The sequence below is a fragment of the Thalassophryne amazonica genome, chromosome 2, assembly GCF_902500255.1.
Source record: "Thalassophryne amazonica chromosome 2, fThaAma1.1, whole genome shotgun sequence".
Classification (NCBI taxonomy): Eukaryota; Metazoa; Chordata; class Actinopteri; order Batrachoidiformes; family Batrachoididae; genus Thalassophryne; species Thalassophryne amazonica.
The window spans coordinates 77,487,029-77,500,738 of record NC_047104.1 but is presented as its reverse complement, the minus strand read 5'-3'; the positions used below and the strand labels follow the sequence as shown (position 1 = coordinate 77,500,738).

General features: G+C 40.8%; 1 protein-coding gene across 1 annotated transcript in view; it reads left to right on the top strand.

Moving 5' to 3' along the window:
- Positions 1 to 1,344: 1,344 nt before the first annotated feature.
- Positions 1,345 to 13,710, top strand: part of terfa (telomeric repeat binding factor a) — a 124,821-nt gene continuing 112,455 nt past the window's right edge. The window contains exons 1-2 of the mRNA XM_034188295.1: positions 1,345 to 1,518; positions 10,757 to 10,852. Of these exons, the coding sequence (XP_034044186.1) occupies positions 1,371 to 1,518; positions 10,757 to 10,852 (244 nt within the window). The 5' untranslated portion in view covers positions 1,345 to 1,370. The remainder of the gene's footprint in view (positions 1,519 to 10,756; positions 10,853 to 13,710) is intronic.

Sequence of the window (13,710 nt, the reverse complement as noted above, 5' to 3'; positions counted from 1 at the left end):
CATCATCAATAAATACACAAGTTTACGTTGATATTTTGGACACTTTTCTTATCCCATCAATTGGAAGGATGTTTGGGGATGATGAAATCATTTTTCAAGATGATAACGCATCTTGCCATAGAGCAAAAACTGTGAAAACATTCCCTGCAAAAAGACACATAGGGTCAATGTCATGGCCTGCAAATAGTCCGGATCTTAATCCAATTGAAAATCTTTGGTGGAAGTTGAAGAAAATGGTCCATGACAAGGCTCCAACCTGCAAAGCTGATCTGGCAACAGCAATCAGAGAAAGTTGGAGCCAGATTGATGAAGAGTACTGTTTGTCACTCATTAAGTCCATGCCTCAGAGACTGCAAGCTGTTATAAAAGCCAGAGGTGGTGCAACAAAATACTAGTGATGTGTTGGAGCGTTCTTTTGTTTTTCATGATTCCATAATTTTTTCCTCAGAATTGAGTGATCCCATATTTTTTTCCCTCTGCTTGGTCTAAAAAAGTAACCGTTACTGACTGCCACAATTTTTTTTCCTGATTTCTTATAGTGTTTCTTAAAGCCAGAAAGTTGCCATTTGAAATGACTTTAGTTTTGTGTCATGTCTGTGATCTGCTTTTTTTCTACAAAATTAAACAACTGAATGAACATCCTCCGAGGCCGGTGATTCCATAATTTTTGCCAGAGGTTGTATATTACATTGACGCTAACCTGCAGCCGGCTGAGCTCAGCTCAGAGGTATGGAGTGACATTCATGTCATTAATGTCTAAAAGGAAATCCTTTTGACAAAAACTACAGATTTTATTTTTATTTATGTCCAGAGATCAAGGATCCACTATGTAGAATTTATTTAAGTCCAGAGATCAAGGATCCAGTGACCAATTTCATATATATCTACTTTAAAATTCAATAAAATGTTGCTGACATAGAAAACCTGTAAAGCCTACTTGTAGTACACAGAAAATTTGCAAGAGGTATTGATAAGGGAATCTATAATGGCATCGATATCGATAAAATCTTATCAATACTCATCCCTCGACCTAAATGACATGGTGAGATGTTGAAGAGCTTCGCTCGTTCATGTCCGCAACATATACATATTATCTCTGGACAGCAGGTAAAATAACTCTCTGCTCTTGGGTGAGACAACATGGCGGATCGCGCACTTCCGGTATCTGACGACCAATCCGGTGTGTGTGTGTGTGTGTGTGTGTGTGTGTGTGTGTGTGTGTGTGTGTGTGTGTGTGTGTGTGTGTGTGTGTGTGTGTGTGTGTGTGTGTGTGTGTGTGTGTGTGTGTGTGTGTGTGTGTGTGTGTTCCTCGTAGTGTAGAGTTCAGTGATGTGTCCCTGCGTGTCTCGGTGCCTCGTTTGGATGTGAACATGGCGGCGTCAAGCGAAGCTGTTGACTTACTGCAGACAGAGCGAGTCGTAAATCGGTGGATTGTGGATTATTATCTGTCTCTGGCGTTTGACTTGTTCAAAAAGAAGCAATACTTGCAGTTCTGCGAGATTAGAGATGTGCTTAACTGTAAGTAACACAAACCATAACTTATCTTATCGCCTCTACCGTCGCACGTTATTACAGCAACTGCTGCTCTTCTGTTTACTGTAGTAACTGTTCTGAATAACCAGGCGCATTCTAAGTGAAATGGTTCGTTTTGGGGATATTAGGTTTTACGCTTTGACAGGGTGTGAAATGTTACTTGAAACGTTTCAAGATGTTTCAACGCGCCGTTGGCTCAGTATTTACATCTACTGGCGGAATGTGTCACTACAGCAACTAAGTTTTAGATCAATTCATTTTGGATGCATGTACAATTTTATTGATATAACGTTGACTCATTTAACATGATTCAAATTATTTAATACAGAGTGTTTCATTTAATTTCATTTATTTAAAAGGGACAACACATATCAGGCATATTGACATTAAGCTTTTTAGTGTACTTGTCCCATAGGACAAGTAACCCTGGCGATTTACTTGTCCTATATAGGCAGCCAAACAGGCTGCCTCCGGAGTGTTCTGATAAACTGGACCTTTTCAAATCTCCGTTGTCGTCCTGTGTCCTTGTTTTTGTCTGTGTGATTATTGTTTTTTCTGTGCTGATGGGGATTTTTTTCCTCATTGCCGCTGTGTAATGCAGCAGCTATGAGGGTTTATTTTTCTCCTTTTCCCTCGTGTTTTGCTTTTCATATATATGTTTATGTACCGGGCCGGCCTATGTGTTGTGTGTGTTGTTTGTTATGGGTCGGTGTTGGTTTGCTCAGCCCTGCTGTTGACCAAGGCAGGGATGTACATCTGGAGCTGGTCCCCGGGCGCCTAATGGCGACTTCTGCTCCTACTGGCAATTAGGATGGGTTAAGTGCAGTAGACATATTTCATTGTGCAGGGAACATGTTCTTCTGTGCATATGACAATAAAATTCCTTTGAATCCTTGAATCCTATAGGAAAAGCTGGTTGTCCAAACAAGCGAGCGCCATAGGCGCGAGCCACGTGAAGCGTGCCGAAGGCACGCGATATATACGCCAGTGGCGCGTGTCACCTAGGGGTGTCTGGGGGCATGCTACTGTGGAAGTACTGAAATTACACTTTTTCATAAATTGCTTCTCTCCTGTGTGGGTGGTAAAAACGAATTTCCAAAAAATAAATTTTATTACATATTGCATGCATAGCCTCTAGCCTTTTAATCTTTTAACCAAGACGTAGCTCATAACGTTTCTCTTCTGCGATTGTTCATAATTGGGGGGAAAAAATTAAAATAATTGGTAAATGCCAGTATGCATCTGCTTCTCTCCTGTGCGTTTTCTGAATTCATCACTGTTCAATGCATGATCATTTGCCAGTATGTTTTTTGATAAAGCAAATCAAATTCTTTTATTTCAACATTTAAAAATGACTTACTGGTCCGCAATTGAAGGAAAATCCAGACAGACATGGCATTATATTGTGTTGTCCTCTTCCTTGTGCCCCAGCCACAGTTAAGCCTGTGTCCAGGTACTCACAAACTTCCTCTCTCTTCCTTTCTCTTCATACCTCTTCTTTAAAGCTTCTACACTTGCAGGGGTTGATACTTTGCGTTTGGTGTTTTCCCTGGTATCTGGCCCAGTTTCGGAGGTTTTAGAAAAGACATTCTGTTATATATTCTTCAAAAGGCTTGTTAATCTATGCGATGTTTGTTATCTAATGTTTCCCACCACAGTAGAGAAGCTTGAATCTTCGACTGGACTGGGTTGCTTGACGCGAGGACGTTTCGCTTCAAATCGCAGAAGCTTCCTCAGCTAAAATTCTTGCTCTAGAAGTCTGACTTCTGTCTGACTCTTGTAGAGAAGAATAAAACAGAAGCCAACAAAAGCTGGAGTTTTAAACCTAACCAGACCCCTCCTACTGAGAGGCAGACTGCTATAGGCTAGTGACTAAACAATAGCTCTAATTAGCAACTATGGTGCTCTAGTTAGCACACCTAATGACAGGACAGCTGTCCCTCTAATGATGGGATGGATGCCTTTCTGATGGCTCCCTTGATGACGTGAATGACTCATTACCATGAATTGATGCATTGAAAGCAAAAATAATAGACAAAAAAAATTACACTTATGTTGTAATATCAAAGTTCTTTTTTGTATTTTTCTGTCTATGTTAAGAAAATAAATGACATTGAAAAGTTTAAAAACACATTAAGATTTGATGGACATAACATTTGCTCTCTTCTTTAAAAATGACACACTGTACCTGTGCAGAGTTTTTCTGTCATGTTGACAGTTTACCTTTTTTTTCAACATTTTTGAGTGGAATTGCATACTTATTTTATTGTCAAATCAGAATCAAATTTATTGCCAAGTAAGTTCTCACATACAAATAATTTGATCTGGTGTCATTGGTGCATAGACAACAATAATAAAAATAAAAATGGAAAAAAAAATTCTGGAAGAAGTAAAGGAGTAAATCTGCTCTTTTAAAGATGAATCCTGGATGAAAAAAAAAACTGAATCAGTTTTTCACACTTTACTGTTTCACTGAGGTTGTGTGGTGAAGATGGTCGTTTATTAAAATTGTTTTGCTGCTTTTTTACAGCTGTAGCGTCTAATAACACTTTTTCCTCCTCTCTCTCTGTTCTGTCTTCTCGCTCTCTCTCTCTCTCTCTCCTCTCTTTCTCTCTCTCTCTCTCTCTCTCTGAGGGAACGAGAGACTCTTCACTCTCACACCGTATTTGAGCAAACTTTGGAAACATGAAGGATTTCAACTGTAAAATAAAGCCTATAAATGAATTTCTGGAGCTATACAAGCAGAAGGAGCTCGTTTTAATCGGAAGACTTTGAGTTTTTCTCTCAGCTGCAGCGCTGCTCGGCTCTCTGCCGACGGTGGGGGGGTGAGCGGCCAGTTCAACACAAACAGCCTGGCTGTATTTTAAAAAAACTACCTGATAGCAGGGCAGAGTGTGATGGCGCTGTCATAACACTGATGGCGCGGCGCCGTTGTTCCATTGTCTGGGGAGAACCCTGTGATATCATGTTTTCCGATTGTCCGCTGCGTGGAGAGTGGCGGGAAAAACTGAAGACGCTTTCTTGCGAGGTGCGAAACAAGATGTGATATAAATGAGAAAACAACTTGTCCGGTCGGACAACAATTTAGAGCTATTGCTTGTCCGATTTTGACATAATCCTTCAAAGCCTATATAACGTGACGTCTTGATCCCGGATCTGGGTCACCTCCCAAATTCAGTGGAGTCTTCCATGCCCTAATATCTATCTGTTGTCCAAATTCGATGAGAATCTGTGAAGTGTTTTGAAGTAATCCTTCAATGCCTATATGGGAAATATTGATCCAGAATCCGGATCACCTTCAAAATTCAGTGGAGCTTTCCAGGCCCTAATATCTGTGTGTGGTGTAAATTTGGTGAGAATCTGTGAAGGAGTTTTTAAATAATCCTTCAGTGCCTATATGGGAAAACTTGATCCAGAATCTGGGTCCGGATCACCTAAAAATTCAGTGGAGTCTTCCACGCTCTAATATCTATCCAGTGCAGATTTGGTGTGAATAATTGAAGTAATCCTTCAAAGCCTATATAAAGTGAAATCTTGATCCAGATCCAGATCCGGCAAAACCTCTTAAATAATTCTAAAGTCAGTTTTAAGCAGAAACAAGGTGAAACTCTGTGACACTTTGAAATGACCAACGCGCGGTGAACGCATCAGCTAGCAGCTCTTGTAGCCATGGTGCCCATATTGCTTCATCTGTCTTTTATGATGAAATAATGCTGAATTGTGGAAATAATTGTTGTACAAAGCTTCAGAGATCTGTCGCTGCGATAGATCAATCAATCAATCAATCAATTTTTTTATATAGCGCCAAATCACAACAAACAGTTGCCCCAAGGCGCTTTATATTGTAAGGCAAGGCCATACAATAATTATGTAAAACCCCAACGGTCAAAACGACCCCCTGTGAGCAAGCACTTGGCTACAGTGGGAAGGAAAAACTCCCTTTTAACAGGAAGAAACCTCCAGCAGAACCAGGCTCAGGGAGGGGCAGTCTTCTGCTGGGACTGGTTGGGGCTGAGGGAGAGAACCAGGAAAAAGACATGCTGTGGAGGGGAGCAGAGATCGATCACTAATGATTAAATGCAGAGTGGTGCATACAGAGCAAAAAGAGAAAGAAACAGTGCATCATGGGAACCCCCCAGCAGTCTACGTCTATAGCAGCATAACTAAGGGATGGTTCAGGGTCACCTGATCCAGCCCTAACTATAAGCTTTAGCAAAAAGGAAAGTTTTAAGCCTAATCTTAAAAGTAGAGAGGGTGTCTGTCTCCCTGATCTGAATTGGGAGCTGGTTCCACAGGAGAGGAGCCTGAAAGCTGAAGGCTCTGCCTCCCATTCTACTCTTACAAACCCTAGGAACTACAAGTAAGCCTGCAGTCTGAGAGCGAAGCGCTCTATTGGGGTGATATGGTACTACGAGGTCCCTAAGATAAGATGGGACCTGATTATTCAAAACCTTATAAGTAAGAAGAAGAATTTTAAATTCTATTCTAGAATTAACAGGAAGCCAATGAAGAGAGGCCAATATGGGTGAGATATGCTCTCTCCTTCTAGTCCCCGTCAGTACTCTAGCTGCAGCATTTTGAATTAACTGAAGGCTTTTTAGGGAACTTTTAGGACAACCTGATAATAATGAATTACAATAGTCCAGCCTAGAGGAAATAAATGCATGAATTAGTTTTTCAGCATCACTCTGAGACAAGACCTTTAAGATTTTAGAGATATTGCGTAAATGCAAAAAAGCAGTCCTACATATTTGTTTAATATGCGCTTTGAATGACATATCCTGATCAAAAATGACTCCAAGATTTCTCACAGTATTACTAGAGGTCAGGGTATTGCCATCCAGAGTAAGGATCTGGTTAGACACCATGTTTCTAAGATTTGTGGGGCCAAGTACAATAACTTCAGTTTTATCTGAGTTTAAAAGCAGGAAATTAGAGGTCATCCATGTCTTTATGTCTGTAAGACAATCCTGCAGTTTAGCTAATTGGTGTGTGTCCTCTGGCTTCATGGATAGATAAAGCTGGGTATCATCTGCGTAACAATGAAAATTTAAGCAATACCGTCTAATAATACTGCCTAAGGGAAGCATGTATAAAGTGAATAAAATTGGTCCTAGCACAGAACCTTGTGGAACTCCATAATTAACTTTAGTCTGTGAAGAAGATTCCCCATTTACATGAACAAATTGTAATCTATTAGACAAATATGATTCAAACCACCGCAGCGCAGTGCCTTTAATACCTATGGCATGCTCTAATCTCTGTAATAAAATTTTATGGTCAACAGTATCAAAAGCAGCACTGAGGTCTAACAGAACAAGCACAGAGATGAGTCCACTGTCCGAGGCCATAAGAAGATCATTTGTAACCTTCACTAATGCTGTTTCTGTACTATGATGAATTCTAAAACCTGACTGAAACTCTTCAAATAGACCATTCCTCTGCAGATGATCAGTTAGCTGTTTTACAACTACCCTTTCAAGAATTTTTGAGAGAAAAGGAATGACTGCACTCCAGTCATCTATCGATGACTGGAGTGCAGTTTTAACCAGAAACGAGGTGATAATCCGTGAACCGTGGCTAATGAAGCATGTGCAGTGAAGGCAGGGTGGACTGATTTTGAGGGGGGTCCGTTCGGTCGGCGACACTGGCCTTATTAGAGAGGAGACCCAGGGACTGTAAGGCCGTAGCCCAACAACCTGCCCTGAATTGGGCCAGATACTGGACTCTCTGTCCTAGCCTGTGATTGGCCGGCGGCCGAGATGCTGACATCAGCCTCACTTTGATGTGGTGCTCTCCTATTGGTCGTTTAGGAGTGGGAATTCCCGCTCCAAAATGGAGGCCAGTATGTGGCCCAATTCAGGGCCGATTGTCATGGTACGGCCTTACAGCCCCTGGGTCTCCTCTTCACCTCTGCCGGGACAGGGTGTCATATCGCGGCTCGTCCCTTGGTTCTCAGAGCCAGAAGTTTGTCTCTTGAATAATTGAAAAAGCTGGCTACTGGTAGTGTTGAAAAGTTAAAAATATCCATGATATATATATATATATATATCTCCACTTCCAATCCACTTTATTTATATAGCACATTTAAACAACAGAACAGTTTCCAAAGTGCTGCACAGAAAAATAATTATACAAACTATACAAGACAATAAACCAACTCAGATACTAATAAATAAACATAAAAACAATAAATAAATAAAACACTGGGCCAAAAGACAACAGAGGACCATACAACTCACGCAGAGCTAAAAGCCAGAGAATAAAAGTGGGTCTTCAGACGAGACTTAAAACACTCCACTGTGGGGGCTGTTCGGACGTGGAGAGGCAAAGCGTTCCAGAGTCTGGGCCCTGCCACAGAGAAGGCCCTGTTCCCCCTGGTCTTGAGTCTCGTCCTAGGCACCATGAGCTGGAGCTGGTCCTCAGACCTCAGAGCACGCGCTGGGGAGTAAATTTGGAGGAGGTCTACAATATATTGTGGGGCCAGTCCGTTTAAGGCTTTAAAAACAAAATTTTAAAATCAATTCTAAAATTAACAGGGAGCCAGTGCAAAGACGCAAGAATGGGTGTAATATGTTCATGTTTTTTGCTCCCAGTTAAGAGGCGTGCAGCAGCGTTCTGGACTAACTGCAATCTGTGAAGTATATTTTGATTAATTCTGAAAAAGAGTGAATTGCAGTAGTCCAGGCGTGAAGAAATAAAAGCATGCATGACGTGCTCCAAGTCTGAAAAGGATAAAATTGATTTAATTTTGGTTAAAAGACGAAGCTGATAAAAGCTGGATTTAACAACTGCATTGACCTGCCTATCCAGTTTAAAATCAGAGTCCATAATGACGCCAAGGTTGGTGGCTGTGGGCTTCATGTGTTGACTGAGAGGGCCCAGGTCTAATCGAGCTGTGGAACCGACACTGGGCCCAAACACAATCACCTCAGTTTTGTTCTCATTTAAGCTAAGAAAATTTTGAGCCAACCAAGCCTTGACGTCTTTCAGGCACACAAGCAAGGGTGTCGGGCTACTAGAGTTCTTCTTAATAGGCAAGTAGATTTGAGTGTCATCTGCATAAAAATGATAAGATATGCCATGTTTACTAAACACCTGACCTAAAGGGAGAAGGTACAGGGTGAAAAGAACAGGCCCAAGAATAGAACCCTGGGGGGACTCCACAGTTCAGAGGAACAGAGGACGAGGTGGACTCCCCCAGCCTAACAGTAATTGAGCGGCCTGTAAGGTAAGAGTGGAACCAGTCCAAGGCTGTCCCCCTGACACCCACACAGTTCTCAAGAAGGGATAAAAAGGTTGCATGGTCGACTGTGTCGAAGGCAGCAGTCAGGTCCAAAAGCACCAAAACGGCAGAGTCACCAGAATCAGTGATTAAAAGCAGGTCATTGAAAACCTTTAAAAATACAGACTCAGTACTGTGAAACAATTTATAACCTGACTGAAAACTGTCTAAAATGTTGTTTGTTTCTAAGAACTCTTGTAGTTGTGCAAGAACAGCTTTTTCCAAAATCTTTGAGATAAAAGGAAGCTTAGATATAGGCCTATAATTAGAAATAACAGAATTATCAAGACTCACTTTCTTTAAAAGAGGCTCAACTACAGCCTGCTTACAGAATGCAGGACTTTTCCTGTCACAAGGCTGCTGTTGACCAACGCAACATCAGGGCCGATAGTTCCCCAGACCTCTTTAAAGAGTCATGGGGGGATACAGTCTGAGGGACAAAATGAAGGTTTGAGATTTTTAACAATATTTGATAGATCTGAAAATGACAGGTTCAAACCGGTCTAACACAGCAGAACAGGTGTGAGCCCTGATTGAACTGGCCAAAGTGACAGTCATCCCAGCCCTAATACTGGCGACCTTATCACAAAAGAAATTTAAAAAGCGATTACAAACAACTTCAGTCGCTTCCAAAGTGGTGGATTGGTCAGGGTTTAGCAAAGATCCAATAGTTTTAAAAAGAACACGAGGTTTATCCCAGTTATCAGGAATTAAATTAGAAAAATATTTTGCCTTTTCAGACCTGACCATATTTTGGAATTTTCTCCAACTATTTTTAAGAATTTGATAGGAGACGGTCAGTCCATCTTTCTTCCATTTGCGCTCCGCCCTCCTACACTCATGTCTGGCCTGTCACGCAGTTTCATTCAACCAGGGCTCCTGCCTGGGTTTAGGGCACATAGCTTTGAGTGGAGCAATAGTGTTCATAATGGTATTGCATGCCGAAAGAAAAGTAGATGCAATTTCTTCTGTGTCTTGGCATGTGACAGCTACATTGTTTTTTGAGGCAACAAAAAGGGAGGAGAAATTATCTCCCGCTTCTGGCCTCAGCTGCCGGCGATAGCATGCAGAACCGCTGGGTTTATTACTGCTATCCAAAATAAAATTAAATAACACCGGACGGTGATCAGAGAACACTGCATCGAAAAGCTGAACATTACTGACATCAAAACTATTAGTTAAAAGCAAGTCTAACCTATGACCAAATATGTGCATTGCTTCAGTAACATGTTGCATAAAATTAAAGGTATCAATCAATTCTAAAAACTCAGTTGCCAAAGGCTTGGACGGACAGCAAACATGAACATTAAAATCACCCAGAAGTAGGATTCGATCATACTGTGGAATAACAGCTGCAAGCCAGAGAAATCCTTTAAAAAATCTTTGTTGTGCTTGGGTAGGCGATAAATAAGTGCGCACAGCACAGGGTTGCGGTGTCCCAGTTTAAAACAGCACAATTCAAATGACGAAAAACATCCAGGTACGATACTTTTATATGCCAAACTGTCTCTGAAAATAGCACCCACCCCGACCACTGCTTCTTGGAACATTAATGAATGAGCAGTTCGAAGGAACCAGGTCAACAAAGGCTGAGGACTCACCTGCAGAGATCCAAGTCTCAGTCACAAACAATACATCCAGAAAGTGTGTGGACAAGAAACCCTGCAAAATGAAAGTCTTATTCATCACGGAGCGCGCATTAACTAGCGCACAGTTGATAATCTGGGTATTAGCCACCGAAGTATATGTATATTTAAAGCATACAATGTCTTTGTGAGAAGAGCAGAAGGGTAGAAAGGATAGGAAAAAGAGCTTAAAAAAAAAAAAAAAGGTAAAACTGGAGGGGCAGCCATTTCCTACAGCACCTGAGCAAAAAAAAAAAATCTAAACTGAGTGTTTTGTATGAGAAATAAGCAAATTAATACATTTTTGTTGCAGGTGTCACTGATCGACCTGTGGAGTCAACTTGGAACTTGGCAACAAAACTTCGTGTGTTGCAGTTTCTCTCCCGGATACATGAAGGTGAAAGTCTTGGTAAGATTTGCTTTCAGCACTCTGCATTAATGCATTCAGGACTTGACACAAACACTTCAAATTCCCTGCAGATTGATTGAAGCTGGATCAGTTTTGTTCAACCAATCAACAGCCTGGATAGGTACAAGTAAAACTGGGAGAAATCAGAAAACATGCAAGGCTCCTGTCTGTGCATCAAGAACTAGGGCTGAAACGATTAGTCGAGTAATTCGATTACAAAAAATGTTCAAGGCAAATTCTGTGCCTCGAAGCTGTGTTTAACGTTGTAGTACATAGGCCAGGCCTGTGTGTGGTGGTGTAATGTCCCCAGAAAAACAAACAGAAGAAGTAGAGCAAGTGCTAATCAAATTAGCACAAAAGCTACAGCTTTCCAACGCGACAAACAGAGGGAAATAAAGCCTTTTAGGAAAAAGACGGTCCACGCTGATCATCTGAAATAGCTTACTGTACATTTAAAGCAAAGCAGTGTGTTTGTTTGTTTGTTTGTTTTAAAAACACAGTTTTGTCCACTGGCCACTCTACGCGCGGCGGCCGGTGTCGTGGCAAAGTAATTATCCCCGTCAGAATTTGCATCCCCTGGCGCGGGAGCGCGCATTCACTCAGTGCAGCGCTTCCAGATGTTCTGCAGCTCTTTAAACGATCTCCTCCTGCTCCCAGACAAAAATAACAGCATGTTGGTTGTTCAATACATGACATTAAAAAAATATGTTTCATAATCTTTTCATGATGTTTAATGCATGTGTGTCTTCACGTCGATTACACGCACAGACACAGAAACGGTGTCCAACATAAAAAACGCTGAAGATGTTTATAAAAAAAAGAAAACGCTGTAAGACGTTTATTTAAAAAACAAAACGCTGTAACCCGTTTTGTATATGTAAAAAAAAAAAAACACACTGTAAGACCTTTATGATCGCACCACCGTCAAGATAATTCAATAATTTTCACTCTTTCTTCAGTTCGTTCATTCGAGATTAAAATATGAACAGTTATAAACTGTACACCCGATAAGCAGACAAACGTGATGTGAGTGATGGTTGTTTTGGTTTACAAGAAATAAAATTCAGCTTTTACACTGTGGTTTCCAGGGGAATTCTGTCAAAATTACAATGAACTTGTAAATGGTTTGCACATATATATTTATGTAAATTTTACACTTTAAACCTGTAATTAAAAAATATTAATCTGTAATTTTGACAGTCTTTTTCATGTTGAATTGGCATGGCCATGCTGATATTACACCTTTTTTCTTTTTTTTTTTTTTTTTTGTAAAATTTACAAATATATTAAGTCCCTTTGGCTGCTCCCATGATTTCACTCAGGGTCACCACAGCACATGCAAGGAGGGTCTGCATGTTGATTTGGCACAAGCTGTACAGCAGAGGCCCTTCCTGCTGCAATGCCACATTACACAGTGAAATGTGGCAGGGATGGGGTTCAAACCAGGAACCTTTGTTACTGAAACCAAGTGCACTAAACACTTGGCCACCACCCCGATATCTGTCTGTATCTTATAGATTAATAAGCACAGTAGCTTTGTGGTTAGTGCATGTTGCCTCAGAGCAAGAAGGTCATTGCTTTGATTCCCACCTGTGGCCTTTCTGTGTGGAGTTTGCATGTTCTCCCCATGTTTGTGTGGGTTTCCTCCGAGTGCTACAATTTCCTCCCACATTTAAAGGCATGCAAGATAGGTGAATTGGAAACTTTATACATATTCAGGTCTCCCTTGCAAAAGAGATCTTGATCTCTATTGGACTAACCTGGTTAAATAATGGTTAAATTAAAATTACACCCTACCATCAGGTGTTTTGTCAGCCAGAATTTGCATCCCCCTGTCTTTATAGCTGGAATTGCACCCTAGGTGTTTTGTCTTCATTTCTACTTTAGCTCATCCACAATTACTACAGTAAATTTGAGGAAGTTTTGTCTTTATTTAGTAGAGTTGCATAGCGGATACATTTTCTGGCAGCCATATATATAGCTGGAATTGCAGCAACATAACGTATTGCTTTAAGAGAGGGTGCCATTCTTATTGACAAAAACACAGAGCATAAAAGTATTTTCAGAGTACAGGATAGGATGGAGGTGGGCAATGTGAGCCCCTCCCTTAACTTTATTTATCACTCAGTCTCATGCCAGCTTGTGGTGACATTTTGAAAAGTACAGTAATCTATGGGTTCATGACAGCATGAAAACAGGCTGTTTTTTTTTTTGTTTTTTTTTTTATGTAGGAATAAACTAATGAGCATTTACTGGAATATCTGACACCAGCTATAAAGATACAAATTCTGGCAGGCTGACAGATGGTGGCTGCCAGAAAATGTATCCCCTGTGCAACTCCACTAAATAAAGACAAAACTTTCTCAAATTTACTGTCGTAATTGTGGATGAGCTAAAGTGTAAATGAAGATAAAACACCTGATGGTAGGGTGCAATACCAGCTATAAAGATAGGGGATACAAATTCTGGCAGGCTGACAGATGGTGGCTGCCAGAAAATGTATCCCCTATGCAACTCCACTAAATAAAGACAAAACTTCCTCAAATTTACTGTCGTAATTGTGGATGAGCTAAAGTATATATCACTATGAAACACCTGATGGTAGGGTGCAATTTCAGCTATAAAGATAGGGGATACAAATTCTGGCAGGCTGACAGATGGTGGCTGCCAGAAAATGTATCCCCTATGCAACTCCACTAAATAAAGACAAAACTTCCTCAAATTTACTGTCGTAATTGTGGATGAGCTAAAGTATATATCACTATGAAACACCTGATGGTAGGGTGCAATTTCAGCTATAAAGATAGGGGATACAAATTCTGGCAGGCTGACAGATGGTGGCTGCCAGAAAATGTATC